At 37.4% G+C, this 21172-nt stretch overlaps 4 protein-coding genes across 5 annotated transcripts in view; all 4 read left to right on the top strand.

Annotated features, from left to right (window-relative positions):
* LOC104759338 overlaps window positions 1–526 on the top strand; it is a 10631-nt gene extending 10105 nt beyond the window's left edge. Inside the window, exon 4 of the mRNA XM_010482282.1 lies at window positions 430–526. Within this exon, the coding sequence (XP_010480584.1) occupies window positions 430–526 (97 nt within the window). The remainder of the gene's footprint in view (window positions 1–429) is intronic.
* Window positions 1918–8381, top strand: LOC104756512 (kinesin-like protein KIN-7C, mitochondrial). Of its 2 annotated transcripts, none has more exons than XM_010479117.2 (23): window positions 1918–2384; window positions 2480–2577; window positions 2688–2777; window positions 2872–2924; window positions 3236–3301; window positions 3382–3435; window positions 3753–3812; window positions 3939–4017; window positions 4292–4359; window positions 4496–4558; window positions 4682–4786; window positions 4864–4968; window positions 5154–5261; window positions 5345–5467; window positions 5707–5871; window positions 5994–6164; window positions 6314–6511; window positions 6679–6837; window positions 6930–7055; window positions 7141–7191; window positions 7290–7337; window positions 7431–7688; window positions 7782–8381. In XM_010479117.2, exons 1-23 carry the CDS (start codon window positions 2116–2118, stop codon window positions 7977–7979), a joined length of 2715 nt encoding a protein of 904 aa, XP_010477419.1. In that variant the 5' UTR covers window positions 1918–2115; the 3' UTR covers window positions 7980–8381. The 2 variants fall into 2 exon arrangements, with proteins under 2 accessions (XP_010477419.1, XP_010477420.1); XM_010479118.2 differs by having other exon boundaries at window positions 1920–2384; window positions 6697–6837.
* Window positions 12815–17143, top strand: LOC104756514. The gene is made up of 4 exons (XM_010479119.2): window positions 12815–15159; window positions 15609–15817; window positions 15906–16129; window positions 16210–17143. Exons 1-4 carry the CDS (start codon window positions 13512–13514, stop codon window positions 17030–17032), a joined length of 2904 nt encoding a protein of 967 aa, XP_010477421.1. The 5' UTR covers window positions 12815–13511; the 3' UTR covers window positions 17033–17143.
* LOC104756515 (protein disulfide isomerase-like 1-1) lies at window positions 17692–20900 on the top strand. Its single transcript, XM_010479120.2, has 9 exons — window positions 17692–17962; window positions 18347–18377; window positions 18545–18832; window positions 18936–19124; window positions 19209–19334; window positions 19667–19804; window positions 19903–20140; window positions 20227–20339; window positions 20422–20900. The coding sequence occupies exons 1-9, from the start codon at window positions 17772–17774 to the stop codon at window positions 20632–20634; spliced, it is 1527 nt and encodes a 508-aa protein (XP_010477422.1). The 5' UTR covers window positions 17692–17771; the 3' UTR covers window positions 20635–20900.

Here is a 21172-nt window from a genome sequence, read left to right on the forward strand (position 1 = left end):
TGTTGTACCCACGATCTACCATCTCGGGCAATAGGCAAGAGGGCCTAAGTCAGGCTTGCCTAATGGGCCGAGGAGGTGTTATTGATCGGCCCATCAGGCCCGGAGAAAGGAAGGGAGCACGGAGACGTTCCGTGCTCGACAGCTCGCAGCTCGGGCCCGGTCAAAGATTCCCGCATTTAAGAGGGTTAATTAGGCTGCGCGGATCGCGCACTATTAATTCCGTATTAATTGAGTAGTAAATGGGTCGGTATAAATATGTAAGGGGGAGGTCATTTGTAAAGGATCCCGAGATTTTTTTCCAGAAAAAGGCAATACAAATTCAAATTCTAAAACTCTTATTATTTTAGTTCGGAACTGTTTACGGCGACAAGCTCCTCCACAATTAAAATCACTTCGGAAGGAGAAGCATATTCTCTGTTCTCACACTAGTCCGGTTCATGGTGTTAGAGTGAGCAGAGAGTCTAAGTTCGCACGGAAGGGTTCAAAACGCAGAACTCGAGTTCACCATGGTCCTCGCAGAGCCTGAAATGAACCATATATCTGGAACTGCTTCGGAATCACTGTATGGAGCCTGCGAGGCAATGTACAAGCCAGTTATGGTTTGTCCACTAGCAACTTTATCATGCATCTGTTGTTTAATTGACACAGCTGGGTCAACTTTTATAGAGCAATCTCTCTGTTTCTTGGCAAAACAGTTCGTTGTATGCAATTAAGTATTATTGTAAGCAAAATTAAGCCAGATCTATTGTTGATCTGCTAGATAGTTTGATTTAAAAAATTGAATATAAATATATATATATATATATAGAAACATACACATACAGTAATTGTTTTTTCCTCTTAACATGTAGTCCAAAAATCTGACATGTCGAATCTAAACACTAGGGAAACTTAGTCCAATAACCATAGAGTATGAACTTGAAAATGTAATTCACTACGAAGGGCTAAAAAAACAAATTTATAGTGGTAATTCTAAACTATATATTGAAGTTAATATTTTGTATCACATACAAAACCTGTCTAAGTTTTTAATGTCTCTCACCGGTGAAGTTTTCTATGCTCTAGTTCTCTAATGCATTCAATTGAAACAAAACGATCGTATTTATGGTAACTGGGCTCCTCCATACTGCTTCAGGGGCAACAGCTAGAATAGTAGAATGTGTGATGTACACCAAAGGACTACATAAATGTAACACAATGCTTGGGTAATTTTTAGTTCATTGGTCAACAACATACCAATTGTTGCTTTAGTGAGCAAATGTGGAAAACCATATATATAACTTGAAGATTTACTAACATAAAGCATGTAATTAAAGATGATTGCTCGTTTCTAGAAATGTAGAAACACACAAAAAATGATCATCGAACTGTCAGAAACAGCATATGTTGATGTTGTTGCGTTATCAGAAGAAACACACGATTTGTTTTCTTCTCACTACTACTAGTGCCTAGTGGCGCCACCAAGTTCTAAAAGTTGTAATATTAACGTTGACGACGTCGTCGATCTCATTGACCTTATTCCGATTCTACCCTTGATAATGATGGTTAGGTGAGGATATTTTCGTTATTTTACTATAAAATTCACATAATTACAAAATAAATGTTGCCTCTGTACCCTGAGATAAACATCAACAAAAATTTGTTATTTTTTTTTGGTTTCTTTCATACTGTTTACCAACTAACAATTTTGTTTTTCAAAATATTATCACTACCTTTGGCAGCTCAGCAAACATTATTCTAATTTGTTTTCTGTCAGTTCATCAAATAATTTATATTTTTTGTCCATGTGATAATAATTTGTAATCGCAGAGAGTAAAAAAAAAAAAAAACATTTATAAGGAATTGTATTGTAACCTATTAAATACAAGACAGAACAGTACTTTAATATCTGAGGTTATTTTCGTCATTTTGATTATGTTTTCTTTTTTTTGGAGGGAGTGGGAGAAAAAAAAAAAAATCGATACATGACGTGACCTCCATTGATTTCGGCGAACGAGCTTCTTCCCTCTCTCTCTCCCTCACGCTCTCTCTCTCTCTCTCTCTCTCTCTCTCTCTTTCACAGTAACTGTCTTTTTGGAGAAGAACACATTCCTCTTACTGTTAACCTTCCCAACAATGTCTGCTTCTAGGTCACAGAGATCATCCACGATCTCTCCGGCTCGTACTCGTCGATCGCCGGCGACTATTCCGACGAAACGACCGGAAACTCCTTCTTCCTCTCACTTTTCTGCATCTCCGGCTGCTTCTTCGAGTCCGTTATTACGTTCTAGTCCTAGTCCGTCTACTTCCTCCGCCGCCGCCGCCGCCTCCTCTGGTTCTACGGCTGTTGCTTCCTCCAAACTGAAGGAGAATATTACCGTCACGATTCGGTTTCGTCCTCTCAGGTTTTGTCTTTTTTACTACTTCAGTTGATTTGATTTGATTTGTTTTGGCTAATTGACTTTTTTTTGGTTTTTTTTTTTGGTAAATATTGAATTAGTCAAAGAGAGGTCAATAATGGAGATGAGATAGCTTGGTATGCAGATGGAGACTACACTATTCGGAATGAGTACAATCCAGCTCTTTGTTATGGCTTTGGTTAGTCAGTCACAGTTTTTACAATTTTCTTATTCATAAAGTCTGTTGAGCTGTTTAGAGTAATTGTTTTTGGACTTTGTTTTTCGAATTGATTGAGTGTGATTTTGCAGATAGGGTATTTGGTCCACCAACAACTACTCGGCGTGTTTATGATATTGCTGCTCAACAAGTTGTTAGTGGGGCTATGTCAGGGATTAATGGTATGTGAATTATGTTTGATGTTGGGAGGCCTTAAAAGTTTGGTGCTTTTAAATTCCTTTAGCTTGAAAATATGCATCCCTTCCCCATGTGCAGGTACTGTGTTTGCTTATGGAGTTACTAGCAGTGGCAAGACTCATACAATGCATGTAAGTTATTCTTTAGAGGTTGAAACTATGTCTTTTTTCGGAAATCTGCTATGGATGCTGTAACTTGGACATTATTTAACTGGATTAGCTATTTGCGACCAAAACCCTTTCTACTATATATATACGTTTAGAATAACATGTTGGACTTATCATCTTTAGAGATTGAGATGTAGGATGTCCTTTCCCGTTGTTCTTACTATGTAAGTTGTTATATAGGTATATTAAGAGTTCAAAAGATATCGAAGAAGGTGTTTCTCTTATACACATCCACTTCTGCGCCACCTAACCTAATGATATATTTTTGCAATTAGGGGGAGCAAAGGTCACCTGGAGTAATTCCGTTGGCAGTGAAGGATGTGTTTAGCATTATTCAGGAGGTGATAGGTTACTCTGTAGTTCTTGTTCCTTGAAAGGATTTTCACTCTATTCTTTAGCTAATTATGTTTCAGCTATCCAGACACCAGAACGGGAATTTCTTCTTCGTGTTTCGTATCTAGAGATATACAATGAGGTAGGTTCTGGCTCTGTGTTTATTTACATGACCTAAGACAATATTGATTGGACATGGTTGGCAATATTGATTTGTTGCTTCCTAGAATCTTAGAAGAATACTATAGGTTGCATCCAACCTAAGACAGTGAGTATGCTCAAGAAATTCGTAGGAAGCAATTTCCACTTCAATTATATATGTGATTGCAAACTCATGAATTCTAAAGAGACAATTGGCTGTTTGTTCTGGGGCAGCTTTAGATTTACTTACACGTTCCGTTGATTTCTAGAACAATAACCTGGTGCGAGATTTGAGGGTCTTTTGAATTATTCTTACAGGTCATCAATGACTTACTAGATCCAACAGGACAGAATCTAAGAATACGAGAGGATTCTCAGGTAACTGGTGGATAATGTCGCCCAAAAAACCGATCAAATCCTAATGTGGGGCTTACACATTTCATTTATCCAAGCTTCATTTGCATCGTAAGTTTCAGTATACTTAGTTTATGTTTATGTTGATAGGGCACATATGTTGAAGGTATTAAAGATGAGGTTGTCTTATCCCCTGCTCATGCTCTATCCCTAATAGCATCTGGAGAAGGTATAAGATCCCTAATAGCAGCATCAGCTCATCTTTCGGTTAACATAGTTTTCATTATTATGGCCCAAATACATTTTCCTCATTGACAATATATACAAATCATGTGTTTTAAGGTCGTAATCTTCTAGCAAATGATTTTGTTTGTTGACCGTATAGTATCATCATTTGCTTTAATTGGTCGTAACTTTTCCATCTCTGTATAAGGCCCATACCTCTCTTATTTCTGTTTTGTTTGGTCTGTGGTTTTACTTAGTCGTTTCTTGAATTATTGCAGAACACAGGCATGTTGGTTCAAATAATGTCAATCTTTTTAGCAGCCGGAGCCACACAATGTTCACCTTGGTAAGTCCTATTACTTCAAAAGTGTATCTTTCTTGTCTCCATCTCAACTCCACATATGCCTTAGAACCGTAGTGATGTTCTTGTACAACTAGGCGCTTTTTTAGCTCTTTCTCTTAAAGTTTACAGTGTGTTTCAGACTATAGAAAGTAGTCCACATGGAAAGGGAGATGACGGCGAAGATGTTACTCTTTCTCAGTTGGTAATTACTTTACAGTTCATTCTGATTCTGCTATTGTATATGAAGCCATGTCACACTTCGTCGCTGTTAAATGCACTCAGGTGCCTCTCCTTATCTAACATTCTGATTCTTTGTTCGATGCAGCACCTTATTGATCTTGCTGGATCTGAAAGTTCTAAAACTGAAATAACTGGACAGCGGAGGAAAGAGGGCTCTTCCATCAATAAAAGTTTACTTACCCTTGGCACTGTAAGGAAGTTCTTTTTTAGTTGTACATTTTATCTTCTCTATTTGTGCGTGTCTAAACTCCTAATCTCCTTCTTCAGGTTATATCTAAATTGACAGACACTAAGGCAGCTCATATACCCTACAGGGATTCTAAACTTACACGTCTCTTGCAGTCAACACTTAGTGGTCATGGACGAGTATCAGTAAGTTCTCTATGCCTTTCCCTAATTAAATCAATTTGTTTAAGAAGTTTCTGAAGACCAGGTGTGTTTCTTGGTTGATGAACTATCACTTTGATGACATAGCTCTTCTTGTAGAAATCAGGTTCAAGTAAGAGACTGCTGTGTGTCGATATAGGCTTTCTGACCCCTCTGAACCTTTTTTTCAGCTTATTTGCACTATCACACCTGCATCCAGCACAAGTGAAGAGACACACAACACATTAAAATTCGCTCAGAGGTGCAAGCATGTTGAAATCAAAGCTTCACGAAATAAGGTGCATTTTTTATGGTACTAATGTCTCTGAGGTTCCTTAAATTCACTAGAGCCCTCTTGTTGATATTTCAACTTTTTATACAGATTATGGATGAAAAGTCTCTTATAAAAAAGTATCAGAAAGAAATATCGTGTTTACAAGAGGAACTTACGCAATTGAGGCGTGGGGTTTCTAACCAAGAAGAGTTGGCTGATCGAAAACTTCAGGTTGGTGTATGCAAGATAGCTTTTCTTGTCGCTGCAGCCTGATTTTATGAAAGTTTGAATAAATTGTCTTAAGCTATGCCTATTACTACTTAATTAAAAAAATGGAAGTGATTATTAATCGAATCTTGTCTTTAGAAAATTATGTGATCATACAGATACACCTAATATGCATTCCTCAGAAATAACATGCTTTGCTTTCATTGTGCCCTTTCTCATTATATAAGCTAAAATCTGGTCAGGTTAAACTTCAGTCAAGGTTGGAGGAAGATGAAGAAGCCAAAGCAGCTCTGATGGGAAGAATTCAGCGACTGACAAAATTAATCTTGGTTTCAACAAAAAGTTCACTGCAAGCTGCTTCTGTAAAACCTGAACATATATGGAGGCATGCTTTTGGAGAGGATGAGGTATGTATGTTAATTCCTCGTTTGAGGATACCATTCCATTTTGGTGGCACACTAATATATCTCTGTTTTCAACCTTTCACCATGTGATATTGATGTTTAACTTTACACCATGGCTCCTACAGCTAGCATACTTGCCCGATAGAAGACGAGAGAACATGGCTGATGATGGTGCTGGAAGCACAGTTTCTGAAAATTTAAAGGAGCCGAGAGATGGAAATAGTAGTATGGACGAGATGACAAAGGACAAGAAAAGGAACAAGACTCGTGGAATGCTTGGCTGGCTAAAAATGAAAGTAGGCTCTAATCATCTTTGATCTCTCTGTTGTATCAAAACTCATAGGTGGAGTTAGCATTGTGGACTGATATTTTGAATGACACAATCTAAAATCATGATTTTATACTGTTTCGGCGATATACATGACCGGTAATGTAAATGATGCAGAAATCTGATGGTCTGGCTGGGACATTAGTGGCTGATGGTAACCAGAGCCAAGCAAGTGGATCTCCTTCATCTTCCTCTAAGTGTACACAAACAAAAACAGCCAGAAGAGACAATGCAGCAGCTATCAAGTCTTTTCCAGGAAAAACTGTTGCTGGAGACTTATTCAGTGCTACTATTGGACCAGGAGACCCTTCTCCGGTAAGAAAATATTTTTCCACAGTTTTTTTATTGTTGCTTCTGTAGTTACACTTGAGGAAGTAGCGATGTCTCAATCGTTATTAGTTGAACATCCTATCTTATGTGAGGTTGTTCCTAGGTTTTTTAAGTGGTCATTGTGTAGATTTCTTTTACTGACACATAACCAGCAAAATGACATACGGCAGATTGGAACTACTATTGCGGATCAAATGGATCTTCTTCACGAGCAGACAAAAATACTTGTTGGAGAAGTAGCATTGCGTACCAGCTCCTTAAATCGGCTTTCCGAACAAGCCACTCGCAACCCTGAAGATTTCCATATCAGAGTGAGCTTTTCGTGTGATCTTGCTTAACAGTGCCAAAGTAATTAGCTTATAACATAATAGTACCTCTTTCATGTTTGCATTGTCGACTGCAGGATCAAATTCAGAAATTAGAAGATGAAATCAGCGAAAAGAAGAATCAAATACGTGTTCTCGAGCAACAAATTATTGAGATTTTCGGAATGACTCCCTATGCCGCAGATTCGTTTGGAATGTCTCAGGTAAAATAACAGATGAAAAACAAAACAAGAGTTTAGATGGATAAATACACTTCTTGGATAATATTCTCGTGTTTGCTTGATATAGGTTTTGTCGAAGCTCACAACGCAACTAAATGAGAAAATCTTTGAACATGAGGTACTCCATACTTCTCTCAGCTCTTGTTACCTCTCATTCTCAGTTTTGTTTAATCAGATTCACTGACAATGTTTTCGTTATGAAATGTCTATTTCAAGATAAAGTCTGCAGACAATAGGATTCTGCAGGAGCAGTTGCAGATGACTGTAAGTTAATACTCCATAATGGTTCTGTATTTTCAAAGTCCGAACACTTAGAAATTGTCAGTTTGAAGTTCATTATTACCCTAATATGCACAGAAATCAGAGAACGCTGAGATGCAAGAGACAATCATGCTACTAAGACAACAACTAGATTCGTTAGCCGAGAGACAGACAACATATACACAGCAAATGGCAGGAGACGAATCATCAGGGAAGAATACTCGCAACAGAAATGGTGAGGAGTCAGAAATCTACTCTGGAGCAGGAACACCGACTAGCGTGATGAGCTTAAATAGAGTATTTTCTCAGGAAGAGACTAAAGAGATGAACAACGAAACAACTCTCAACACTCAGGTATCTTTCCCATACAAAATTTGCTCCTTCCATCTACGCGACACACTAAGTCATTGTGATAAAACACTTTTGGGGGATTTTTTACATCATTAGGCATTGGAAATTGAGAATCTGAAGAAGGAGAAGGTGAGACTGATTGAGGAAAAAGATGAGCTTTGTAAACTTAATAAGAAACTCACTGAAGAAGCTTCTTATGCTAAAGAATTAGCGTCTGCCGCAGCAGTAGAACTCCAGAATTTGGCTGAAGAAGTTACTAGACTCTGCAATGAAAACGCAAAACTCAGCAGGTGAAAAAATTCCAGGTCTCTCTGTAGTTGTATGGGGACTCCAGCTCCAAGATAATGCTGCGAAAGTGAATCATCATTAACCTATAACGCAAATTTGAAAGGTGATGATGATGATGCATCAAAGGGAACAATGTTCTTGGAGATCATGATGCTCCCAAAGGCAAGGGATTCAGTCCAGAATAGGTTTGTATTGCTTGAATTGCTTCGATAGTCTTTTGAGTCTAACTTCTGATGACAGACACAGATGTAAATATACTCACAAATATGTTTTCTTGTTCACGATTTTTGTATGTTCTTTAGGTTGAAACGACGATGTTGCAACAAGTTCCATAGTTAGTTTTTCAACTTGACTTTTATTTATGTAACAGATTTATATTTGAAATTGGCATAATCAAATTAGGACGAAGATCTCCCACATGTACTCTATCGTAGTTCGAAGTGTTTTTTTGGGTCAAATCTCATTATATGAAGATGTATAAAAATTGACCATAAACAAAGTTGACAAGGAAAAAGAAAGGCAAAGCATACAAATGATGAAGATGGAGATGAAAGCATGATGTTGTTTGTGAAAAGAGAGAGGGACTAGAAAATAAGATCTAGATTCCATAATCCAAAAATACTATAGTACACTTACAAGTTACAACACCCCGCCAGGCTTTTTCTTTTCTCCACAACCACTATTTCTTTTTTTTTTTTTACTTTACAATTAATTTATAAACTTTTAATCTTCACATGTTTGTTCTTTTTAACAAAAATTTTTTTTGTTCTTTCTCCAACTTGAAAACGGTATGTATTTTGTATAGTTTATGCTGAAACCGCATTTGGCTATATCGAATTATAGATCGTACGTAGTAGCTAGATCTACGTAAAACACTATGCATTTGAATATAAGAAATCCAATACATTAATTAGAGACAGTATTATCTATTTTATAAGAGTTAGTCCATAGTATTTTATATTTCTCTAAAGTCGCATTATCATGAAACGCGGCTGTCTTCATGGCCTCATAAGGATTTTACATCAAGAGGTATATATATATATATATATATATCTATATAGTTTTTCTAAAAAACAATGAATTTGGGGGTTGGTGTTAAATAGTTGAGCTTTCAGCTGGATTCAAGATTCCCCTCTAATGGGTACTTGAAAATTAATATTTATTTTTCCAGATTAGGTTAACCGTTGTACTTGAATAACATACTATTAACGTTATGGCATTTTAAGGAAGTTTTCAACGCCACGTGCGATGTGGACGTGCTAATTGGTTTTAGTTGATGTTGTCATCCCATGCAGATTTTTCTACGGGATTGACAAATAAAAATGTTGACAAAAAATAAAATAAAAATCTTCGTTATTAAGCAATTCATGCACTCAGTGGACTCTTCTTGGTGGATGTTTCTAATTTATATCTTGTTGACGTCAATAACAAACAAAAAATGACATAAATAAGTATATTATGTAGTACTTAATTAATTCCCACTCCAAACAAAATTAATGAAACATTCAGATTCCAATAAAGAGAAATATTTGGTTATCCAACTCGCACTAACCACAAAACATACATTTGTGAATCGATCCATTGTTTAACATAATTAAAATCATTCTTTTGTTATAGCATAGAATAGATACGAGAAAACCATATAAGTTATCTATGAAAAGACGTCGTTGAACTTTGGATGTCGATCGGGTTACCATATAAGAAATCTAGAAACTAATTTAACAGTGTTCCCACACCAAGGGAGCTTAGTTTTGACATGAAAGCACAATAGTCGTTTTCAGTGTTCTTTTTTGGTTTATAATTTATTGTGATACTATATTGTAATGGAAAATATATTCTTACGAAATAGCAAAAGTCAAAGAGGGTGGGGCTAAGTTAGACGCCATCAAATGATGACGCATCAAGTTTGAAACTTATGGTGAGCCCCAAGCGATTCGTTTATACTCATTTCTGATTCTTCCAATTTAGGCTCTCAAGTAATATCCATGTTTAATATGTAGATGTGCTTTCTGGACAAATTACATCAAGAAAGAAGGATTAATTATGTAATCAAAAATGGTTTAAACACCGCAAAAGAATTGGTATTAAAATAAGGAGTTAACCTAAAAACAAGAAAAAATGTGGTGTTAGAAACAACCACCATCTTTCTATTCTATCTGACTACGTCTTTATTATCGCAGCTCACCATCTCTTTGGACGTTTATGTAACAACCATCAAGAATTTAAGATTTCATAAGTGATATCATCACTTCATTAATTAGTTAATTAATTAATTACCTGACTGACTTTAACATTTGATGATCGCATGATGTACGATATATTATATATTAATAAATGAAGTACTCATATGACTAAAACATAACACACACAAAAGATATAGCTTGCCTCTTGTCCTGTGTGACAAATATATTATATACCCGATCAAAACATTTCCAAAACTAAGCAAGATCACCATTTAGATAGTGTTCATACCACATAATTAGTTCCAGGAGATGTGCATTATCATTCGTTAATTATCACCATATTTTTTACCCTTTCTATTAATAACTCTTGGGATGCTAATTAATATTACTAATTTTACTCAATAAAAGTTCATGTTACCTTTTAAAACAAAGATCAGGGAATTCACTTACATATATAATTACGTTTAAAACTATATAATAATAGTTGTGTTCATACTTGATCATGATGAGAGGAGTAGGGGGTTACATGCATATATATATAAAAGATAAGGTAATTAAATAGAGCAATAATTATTAACCTAACTCTGTTGTTGGCTTTTTTCCTTTTTTGCCTTTCTTGATAACCTATAAATGTTGCTTTTTCTATGCCTCTCTATGTGCTTAGAAGTTGATTATAATGTCGATCTTTGCATGCCAAATTTATTATCGGTGGCAAGTCTCGCTAAGTTCGGGTTATAAGAGTCAATTAAGTTAGTAGTAACGTGACGTGACTACCCACCCGTGTTTGACTGGAAATGTCATTAGAGACAAATAGTGTTTGATAAGGTAAAACCAAAACAACATTTATTTTGAGTGGGAATGTAAATAGAGACAAATAGTGTTCGATAAGGAAACCAAAACAACTCTTTTTAGTGAAAAAATCCAACTCAATAAGATTAAACTAAACTAGTCTTAGACTCTTAGTAGTCTATATATACCATATTTAGAGTTTTAAACTAGAGAAACTTACATTATAAAATAATATGTAATCGAATAATCTTGTAAAATTATAAACGGTAGATATTTAACCATCAACCTAGTCCAGCTTATATGGGTGAACAACAAGGGTTGCAACAACTCTATGACAGCAAATTTGAAATAAATAAATCAAAATACTATGGTTTTAGAAAAAAGATAACTCTATGAAAAATAACCAAATCGAAAGACAAATACCAAAGAGTTGTCGACTTTTTTATATATATAAAGTACAAAAATTCAAAATTTGAAACTTAATAATATTTGAGAGGACAAAAGGTCCCTANAAAAAAAAAAAAAAAAAAAATCTGTCATAGGGGCCATATAAAAGTTTTGAGCCGTGCAAAATAACAACAGTAAAACTGTAAACAAAAAAAAATAACAGGGTAAAAAAGAGGCAATTTGTGATGACAATGTAAAAGTTCCACTACATGGATTTTATGATGGCAGAAATAGATAGACAGTGAAAAAAAAAAGGTACATCAAAGCATCACGAAACCACTCAACTACTACACTAAACAAAAGTAAAAGAGTAAATTATTTCAACACAAGAGGTTGAAATTTTAAAAACCAAATCTCTTGTGATTTTCCAAACGTTGGGACGAGAAGGAAGAAGCCATTGCGAACGGGGGGGATATGAGCAGCACGTGACGTGAGAGAAACCCTGATTTGGCAGCAAGTGAGTGAGTGGCACACTTTCCTAGTGGCATGTCTCAGCTTTTATAAGCTTGTTGTTAGCCTAAACTTTAAAAGCCCTCTCTCTCTCTAGTCTCAGTCTCTCTTACTTCGTAGTAACATGTTCATGTTTCCTGCATGCAATTCTTTATTAGCTAGTTTTTAGAGCCTCGAACCTTTCCCATTTTCTCCACATTAATAAATAAATTACAGTACTAGTACTAATTTAGCTCCCAGATTTGGTCTGAAAACTTTATAATATTTTATACATTTCTTCTCAGAGTGTCCATAATGTATATGTGTAATAAAGTCATGTAATCTAAAAAAGTATACTACTCTCTGCACTGCAGTACCAATAACAACTGGTCCACATACCCTAGTAAAAATATCTGTATCCCAATTTGAATTTACTCGGACCAACGTGGATTCCAGCATCAACCCAGTGTAAATGTATCGAGATGTTTTTACAAATAACTCTAATCTAATTGCTGATTCAAGTTAATCAATAAAGTAATTTTTAAACATCAACAAAAAAAAAAAAGTAACTAAAAAGGAAACCATATCAATAATACTTTATACATTGGTCCAAAAAGTTTATATCCTAATTTTGCAACAAAAATATCTGTTACTTTAAAAGTTCGAATAGAGTCTTCTCTTTTATTTTAATTACTGTACAAATGGTGTTATATACACTTTTACTGTTATTGTACTAAAAAGAAATAAAAAATCTGTCAAATTCATAACATTTCTACCGACCAAACTGGTGACACTTTTTACTGTTCAGTTATTATTTTAGAATTTAGAGGTATAGCTTAAACTTTGTTTTTCTTTATCGAAACTCGTTAAAGAGTAAAAAGATAAAAAGTAAAAGTACAGGGCAAAAGGGTAAAAAGTCCAAAGTAATGAGGCCAAAAAAAAAAAAGGAAGTAATGAGACGGCGTTATCTTCAAACATCATTCCGTCGTCGACGTCGTTTCTTTTCTGTCTCTCTCTCACTCTTTCCCGGAAAATTTCTGATATACAATTCTCAGAAATAAAAAACCAAACTTTGCTTTTGTTTTTTATGCTTTCATCCTCGGGCGGGGCTCTCTCTCAATTTCATCTTCTCCAATTCCAAGTTGCATTTAAGTTTTTGCCCAAATCCCTAGCTTTCTTACACACATCCCTATCCGTTAAATTTCGTAGAGATCGTAATTAATTGCAACAAGACGAATCCTTTTTTTTTTTTTTTAGTTTATGTAATTTACAAAACAAAACAAAACAAAACAAAACCCCATAAAAAAACTTCATTTTTCTTGCTTTCTGTCTCTCTCCTCTGATCCCTGTCTGCTACGGTCACGTTTTAAAGAAAAAGCCCCCCATGGATTCTTCTGTCTCTCCTCTTCTCTCTCTGTCACTCTCTCGCATGCACGAGCTCCCCTCTCCTCTTCTCCTCCTCCTCCTCCTTCGTTTTTTCCTCACACTCCTCTCTTTAACCACATCTAATTAAACTCTGCTTACTCTGTTTCCTGAGATTTGAAAGAAAAAAAAACCCAGATTTCGAATTTGGGGATACAGCTTTTCTCATCCGAGAAAGCAATGGTCTTTCCATTCCCCAAAGCATGAGACTTGAAACAGCAGTTAGTTGTGGAGACGACGTCAACGTTAAAGTTTGGGTTTTTCACATATGGGTTGCGGAGGATCCAAAGTAGATGATCAACCACTTGTGATTCTCTGTAGAGAGAGGAAAGAACTAATCAAAGCCGCTTCTCATCACCGTTGTGCTTTAGCCGCTGCTCATCTCGCTTACTTCCAATCTCTCTGCGACGTTGGTGAGTCCATTAAACGTTTTGTTGACGAAGAACTCATCGTCGTTGGTACTTCTTCTTCTTCTTCTATCCCTGGTTCCCCTGTTCTCACGCTTCCCTCTGACGAAGGCAAGCCTCGTAATAATCATAAACACAACCACAAGATCTCGTCTTCTTCTTCTACTTCTGTTTCTCATTCCGTTATTGACGACGACGAGGAAGACGAAGACCAAGGAGAAGGAGAAGATCATCAGCATTTGCATTTATCATCTGGATCCGACTTAGATTCAGGATCCGAATCTGGATCTGATGATTCATTAGGTCATCATCATCATCATAGTCACATTGATGAAACTAGCCCTCAAGTGAAGGAGAAAGAAACACCATTACCGGAACATTACCAACCCGGTTACCAACCCGGTTATAACCCTGGTTTTACACCGGGTTATCAATATCCACCGGGTTATCAGTATCCGGTTGAAGGATGGGGGTATATGGGAGAGAACCCGAATCAAAACCAGTACCCGTACCCGAACCCGAATCAAGGAATGTACTTTATGAAGAAGTCTGCGCCACCGTCTCGGCCTTTAGTGTTTCAGCCGGAGAATCATAGAGTGGAGAATGGAGTTGGGTACTCTAATTACTTTTCCGGGAATGCTAATACTGGTTATTTTGGTTACCCGGAGCAACGTAGAGAGCCACCGTCTCCGGTGAGGCCACCTCCAGCGCCTCCGTCTCCGCCTAAGATTTCAAGTTGGGATTTTTTGAATGTGTTTGATAATTATGATTATATCAGAGCTGTTTCCGGTGAAAGTTCCGGTGCCGGAGCTGGGTTTCCTCCGGCCGTGGGTGGAGTTAAGTCGAGTTCAAGCAGTCCTGATTCGAGAGAAGTGAGGGAGAGAGAAGGGATTCCTGATTTGGAAGACGAAACAGAGCAAGATGTTATCATTGGGCAAACGTTTAAACATACCAAGAGGAAAGGTATTGAGAAGGTGAAAGAACAGAGACAGGGGAATGAACCTGGGAACTGGTCACAACGAGAGGAGATTCACGAGAGGAAGATCAAGAAACGAGGAGATTCAGGTGAAGGAACATCGAGAGATGTGCCTATGGTAGAAAGGGCTACTGAGAGTTCTTTTGGTTCGAAGACTGTGTCGTCGTTTACGAGTAGTGAAGAAGATTCGGAGTTTCACCATGTTAATGACGGAGAAGGAAAGAGTAGCAGTAATGATTTAAGCGGGCATGAGACTGTTGCTAGAAAGAGTGTTGGAGAAGTGGAAGAAGAATATGTGAGGAAGAAAGGAGTGAGCTTTGAGTTGGATGAAAATGCAACTACTTCTTTTGATGTTGAATCTTCCAAGATAAGTAGTCTGTCTGCATTGTCGGTTCATGCTACTAGAGATCTCAGAGAAGTTGTGAAAGAGATTAAGAGTGAGTTTGAGGTTGCTTCTTCACATGGGAAGGAAGTGGCTGTGTTGCTTGAAGTTAGCAAGTTGCCTTATCAGCAGAAAAGCTCTGGGCTTAAAGGTAAATGTTCTTACATGTTCTTTTTGTATCTGAGATTGCATAAATGGGATATCCAGATGTCTTGCTGCCTTTTGAAAAAAACTACATTGAAAACCCATTTCCGTGGAGATCAGTCTTGTTATATTGGCTATGATCAATGCATTTCTGCATATGATTTGCAGTTAGGTTAGAGTTGTTTGCTTTGCAACTGTGCCTTTAAATTTAATAGTACTTTGGGCCTCTTCCTGCAGTAGTAACATATGTACCCTCTGACTGTAGCGAACTTTCTTCATTCTACTGTGAATCTCTTCATGCAGGAGAAACATATGAGCTTTCTATACTTTTGATTGAACTGTTGGGCTCTTTCTTTTCTGATGAGCTTCTAATTTATGAACCATAGATTTGATTTGCATCATTGGAGTCCTACCTTGTTACTTTTTCCAATGATATTTACTTTTTTTCCTTTCTAGTTATCTTCTCGCGGATCATGTATCTGGTAGCGCCTTCCACAGTGTCATCGCGTTCTCAGCCTCAACCATCAATACGGTTAACATCTAGGATCTTGAAAATTGCAAAATCATACAATGGTCAGGATGTTGGAGAAGGCTTATCTGGAAACCTCTCTTCAACCTTGGAGCAAATCTATGCTTGGGAAAAGAAACTGTATAAAGAAGTCAAGGTATCTATGTGTTTCTTGATTTTGAATGTATACTTGTCTCTTTAGATCGGAGCATCTTTTGACAGATGCAGTTGTCTGTTGATGGCAGGATGAAGAGAAGCTTCGTGTTATCTATGAAGAAAAGTGCAGAACACTGAAAAAACTGGATAGTCTTGGTGCGGAATCTAGCAAGATCGATGCTACTCGAGCAGCCATTAGAAAGCTGCTAACCAAACTTGACGTCTGTATAAGATCTGTTGATTCCATTTCCAGCAGGATACATAAACTCAGAGATGAAGAATTACAGCCGCAACTCACACAGTTGATTCACGGGTATAATCTCAATTCTCTTACTACTCACTCCTACGTTTATATATTTTCGTTTGTATAATTTGAATACTTGGTTGTTAAAGGTTGATAAGAATGTGGAGATCAATGCTCAAGTGCCACCAGAAGCAGTTCCAGGCAATTATGGAGAGCAAGGTTCGATCTCTCAGGGCAAACACCGGCTTACAAAGAGACTCCGGTCTGAAAGCTATTCTTGATCTGGAGATGGAGCTACGAGAATGGTGCATTAGCTTCAACGATTGGGTGAACACTCAGAAATCATATGTAGAGTCTCTAAATGGGTGGCTCTCAAGATGTCTTCACTATGAACCTGAATCAACAGAGGACGGAATCGCACCTTTCTCTCCTAGCCGAGTTGGAGCTCCACAGGTTTTCGTTATATGCAAAGACTGGCAAGAAGCAATGGCGAGAATCTCTGGAGAGAACGTAACAAGCGCGATGCAAGGCTTTGCCTCGAGCCTACACGAACTATGGGAGAGACAAGATGAGGAGCAAAGACAGAGAGTGAAAGCAGAGTATGTCTCGCATGATTTTGAAAAACGGTTGAATGATCTAAGGATGGAGAGGGCGAGAGCAAGAATGAGAAACGAGCAGCTACAAGACGGTGGTGCATCAGAGAAAAGCGTGGTGTTGTCAGAGAGCGGGATCTCAGCTTTGGATGATTTGAAGGTGGATTTGGATTCAATGAGGAAGAAGCTAGAAGAAGAGAGAGCAAGGCACAAGGAAACAATAAAACTTGTGAACAATGCAGCTTCAAGCAGCTTACAAGCTGGATTAGTACCAATCTTTGAAGCCTTGGGGAATTTCACTTCACAAGTTGTGAAAGCTCATGAAGATGTTAGGTTTCAACAACAAGAACAAGAACAGCCTCAGTCTGAAGAAGATTGAATTTGAACTAATTAAAAAAAGTTTTGGTAATGAAATTAGCTAGAGATTCGGTTTTAGGAGAAATTGTTGTACATATTTTTTCAATTAATATATTCATTGATTCTTAATCAAGTCTTTTCTAGTATTTTTTTTAAGGTCTCAGATCTTTAAGTTAAATCTACGTCTGAATATATATTTATTTATTCTCCACCATATATAATAAGATGAATGAGGAATTTAAAAACGTATATAATACTCACAACCAAACATAATTGGTCAGATTTAAAATAAAATACACGTTTTTTTGTTTGACCATGGCATTTACTTGCACGAAGTCACGGACCTGAGATCTCTCATTTGATTCAAGATCAACGACATAGAACAAGCCACGTCTTACTTCGATATCGTGAAGCTTGTACACTGGTGCGGAACATTGTAACTAGTGTATCTTCGTGTGTAGACAATTCTTCTCTCTTCTTATGATATTTTTTTTTTGTTTACCTTTTTACTGGTGGTAAAAAAGTAACAAAATCATATTATAATCGCCAAGGTTAAGAGATTTTATCATCAAGACACTGTGTAAAAATTATGACGACGAAAGATCCAATGAGAGATTGCCACGTGGGATGTATGACCATTTAGGAGCATTCAGTATTCGTGTCTTGCAGTGATAAATATCTTTCCCCCGGAGAGAGCTGAGAGCATACAGAGAGAGATAAAGAGAGAATTCTCAAAGCTTTAGAGAGAAAGAGAAGCGATCATGGCGGTGAGAGGATACGCGACGTTGTTATCGATCCTTGTGTTGTCGTTGTTCGCTTCTTCTATTAGAGGCGAAGAGACGGAGACGACGACGACGACGACGAAGGAGTATGTGTTGACTTTGGATCACACTAACTTCACCGATACAATCAACAAGCACGATTTCATCGTCGTCGAGTTCTACGCCCCATGGTAATTCGATTGTTTTATTTTTATTTTGTGTTTGAGAATTTAACATTTCTGTTAGTACTACTACTCGTTAAATTACTGTTGACATGTGGTGTGATTGATTCATTGAATCTGAGGTGGATGTGGATCTCCTTTTGTTTCCTTCCACCCGGATCTGAATTTATAAGTTGTGTTTGTTTCACGGATTTGCATGCGATCTAGCTTAGCGTGATTTGGAAATTAGCGTAGCTGATCTGTGTTATACTGGTTAGAGAATTTTGTAATTCGAACGATTCGTATCATTCCGATCTATGTAGATTGAGTCGGCTGATTTATATTTCCTCTGTAATTGATTGATGCGTGAAAGTATTTGAATGTTAATCTCCTTTGTTTGGTAATCTTCTTCAGGTGTGGACACTGCAAGCAGCTTGCTCCTGAGGTAATAATAATAATATGGCTTTTTTCAATCACTTCAAAATAGGATCTGCATGTGGAGACTTTTTTTTTTTGTTCTTTTTTTACAGTCTTTCGATCACTTAGCATTATCTCTTTGTTTAATTCATGTAGCCGTGACTAATGTAGTGATGATGTTTTTTTTCTTTACAGTACGAGAAGGCTGCATCAGAGTTGAGCAGTAATGTTCCTCCGGTGGTTCTTGCTAAGATTGATGCAAGTGAGGAGACCAACAGGGAATTTGCAACTCAATACGAGGTTCAGGGTTTCCCAACTATCAAGATCTTCAGAAACGGAGGTAAAGCTGTTCAAGAATACAACGGACCTCGTGAAGCTGACGGCATTGTTACTTACTTGAAGAAACAGAGTGGACCTGCTTCAGCTGAAATTAAGTCAGCTGATGATGCTACTGAGATTGTTGGTGACAAGAAGGTTGTTGTGGTAAGTATCAAAACATATTCTTTTATCTTTTTTTGTCTCTGTTCCATAATTTTTAATCGTGTATGGTATGGTAGTTAGATAATGTCTGTTTCTGCTGTTGTAGGTTGGGATTTTCCCTAAGCTATCTGGCTCCGAGTATGATTCTTTCATGGCCACTGCTGAGAAGTTGCGCTCTGAATTAGATTTCGCACACACCTCTGATGCCAAACTTCTTCCCCGTGGAGAGTCATCTGTAACAGGACCTGTTGTCAGACTATTCAAACCCTTTGATGAACTTTTTGTTGATTCCAAGGTTTGTATATTACATGGATGTTTGGTCCCATTATATTGTATATTGTTGTGGAATGTTTGTTTGATTTGCTTTTCTTGCATTCAGGATTTCGATGGTGAAGCTCTGGAGAAATTTGTCAAAGAATCCAGCATTCCACTTGTCACCGTCTTTGACAAAGACCCAAACAACCACCCATATGTTATCAAGTTCTTTGAAAGCACTAATACCAAGGTAACTTCTTTACTCCATTACGCTGTAACCAGTTCATGATATACTACAAAGATAGAGTCATATTATGCCATTTTATTTTACTGGAGAATATGTTTCATTTAATAGAAATTCTGAAATGAGTTGATTGGTGAAAGTTGATATTTATTCATAAGCTTGACTGAATTATGTTTTGGCTATGGAAGGAGCTGTGAGTGTGTGCCATATTAGCTGAATCGGATAGTAGTGTCTGTAGTTTTCTTTTTGAATATCCTCACTAAAAGCTTCCAGAATCCTCAGTCTCTGTTAGTTTCTTCGTTTTGGGTTTTGATGGTGGGTAATTTTTTGATTTTCAGGCGATGTTGTTCGTGAACTTCACTGGAGAAGGAGCCGAGTCTCTTAAATCTAAGTACCGTGAAATTGCTACATCCAACAAGGGACAGGGTCTTAGCTTCCTTCTAGGTGATGCTGAGAACAGCCAAGGTGCATTCCAGGTTAGTCTTCCTCATCTCTCTCTAATCCTTTATCTCAAGGTTAGCATTAGTTTCAAATTGCTGAACATATTCCCCTCTCTTTTCTGAACTATTCACAGTACTTTGGACTCGAAGAGAGCCAAGTTCCTCTCATCATCATCCAGACAGTTGATGACAAGAAATATCTGAAAACAAATGTGGAGGTTGACCAGATTGAATCATGGGTCAAAGACTTCAAGGATGGAAAAGTTGCCCCCCACAAAAAATCTCAACCTATCCCAACGGAGAACAACGAGCCAGTGAAGGTTGTTGTTTCTGAGAGCCTTGACGACATTGTCACGAACTCTGGAAAGAACGGTAAGTTAGATTACATGATGAAATAAAACACTTAATCTGCTGGTAGAAAAATCTTATAAATCAGTTGTCTTCCCTCCTATTTACAGTCTTGCTTGAATTCTATGCTCCATGGTGCGGACACTGCCAAAAGCTTGTTCCAATCTTGGACGAAGTCGCTCTGTCGTTCCAAAGCGACCCAAGTGTAGTCATAGCTAAGCTAGTAAGTCCTTTCTCTTTCTTCGCATTTGAGAGTATATGTGTGTTCCTGATCACACTGGATTCTTACTCTTTCACTTGTCCAGGATGCAACCGCAAATGACTTTCCAAAAGAAACCTTTGATGTGAAGGGATTCCCAACCATTTACTTCAAATCAGCGAGCGGAAATATTGTGGTTTACGATGGAGACAGGACAAAGGAAGATTTCATAAGCTTCATCAACAAGAACAAGGACACAGTTGGAGAGCCCAAGGAGGAGGAAAAGACAACTGAGGAGGAAGTCAAGGACGAGCTCTGAAAAGAGAAGTGTGTTCTCTGTCTCTTAGCTGCTAGCTTAGTTTGGTAGTTTTGAGGAAAATACACAAAGGAAGACAGAGCTTTGAGTAGAGAGAGAGAGAAGGATACAGACAGACAGAGAGAATCTCTTTATCTATTCATTAGGGTTTTTTATATGCACTCTGCAGAACAATAATGGCTGCCTCGTTTCACTTTTTGGTTGATTTTACCTTTTTTGTGTTTGAACTCAGTTCTCCTTTAATATAGTTTTTGAGGCATTTCTTTGGATCGAGTTTCTAACACTAAAGTCGATTAGTCCTGCAGAACCATATACTGTACCAAGATAATTCCAGTCTTGGCTACTTTGGTTGTTGAGTAAGTAAGAGAGCTTGAAACAAAACTCAAAACACGATGCATCATTGTTTGATAGTTAGCCTAATTATTCACTACCCATATATAATGCCCACAAGAGGGATCCTAAAGATGTTTGAACGGTTTACTGAGGAAGCAATGAAAGCCATCATGCAGGCCGTATAGGAAACCTGCAGGCTCGGCCACGT

The sequence above is a fragment of the Camelina sativa genome, chromosome 17 (genome assembly GCF_000633955.1).
Source record: "Camelina sativa cultivar DH55 chromosome 17, Cs, whole genome shotgun sequence".
In the NCBI taxonomy this organism is placed as follows: Eukaryota; Viridiplantae; Streptophyta; class Magnoliopsida; order Brassicales; family Brassicaceae; genus Camelina; species Camelina sativa.

Excerpts from the sequence above, each read along its gene's own strand:
- LOC104756515 (XM_010479120.2), top strand. The coding sequence starts at position 17,772 with ATGGCGGTGAGAGGATACGCGACGTTGTTATCGATCCTTGTGTTGTCG. Across the intron at positions 19,335-19,666 it reads TTGAAAGCACTAATACCAAG|GCGATGTTGTTCGTGAACTT; the intron begins GTAACTTCTTTA and ends TTTGATTTTCAG. Across the intron at positions 20,141-20,226 it reads CACGAACTCTGGAAAGAACG|TCTTGCTTGAATTCTATGCT; the intron begins GTAAGTTAGATT and ends TCCTATTTACAG.
- LOC104756514 (XM_010479119.2), top strand. The coding sequence starts at position 13,512 with ATGGGTTGCGGAGGATCCAAAGTAGATGATCAACCACTTGTGATTCTC. Across the intron at positions 15,160-15,608 it reads GAAAAGCTCTGGGCTTAAAG|TTATCTTCTCGCGGATCATG; the intron begins GTAAATGTTCTT and ends TTTCCTTTCTAG. Across the intron at positions 16,130-16,209 it reads CTCACACAGTTGATTCACGG|GTTGATAAGAATGTGGAGAT; the intron begins GTATAATCTCAA and ends TGGTTGTTAAAG.
- LOC104756512 (XM_010479117.2), top strand. The coding sequence starts at position 2,116 with ATGTCTGCTTCTAGGTCACAGAGATCATCCACGATCTCTCCGGCTCGT. Across the intron at positions 4,360-4,495 it reads GCCACACAATGTTCACCTTG|ACTATAGAAAGTAGTCCACA; the intron begins GTAAGTCCTATT and ends AGTGTGTTTCAG. Across the intron at positions 7,338-7,430 it reads AGGAGCAGTTGCAGATGACT|AAATCAGAGAACGCTGAGAT; the intron begins GTAAGTTAATAC and ends TAATATGCACAG.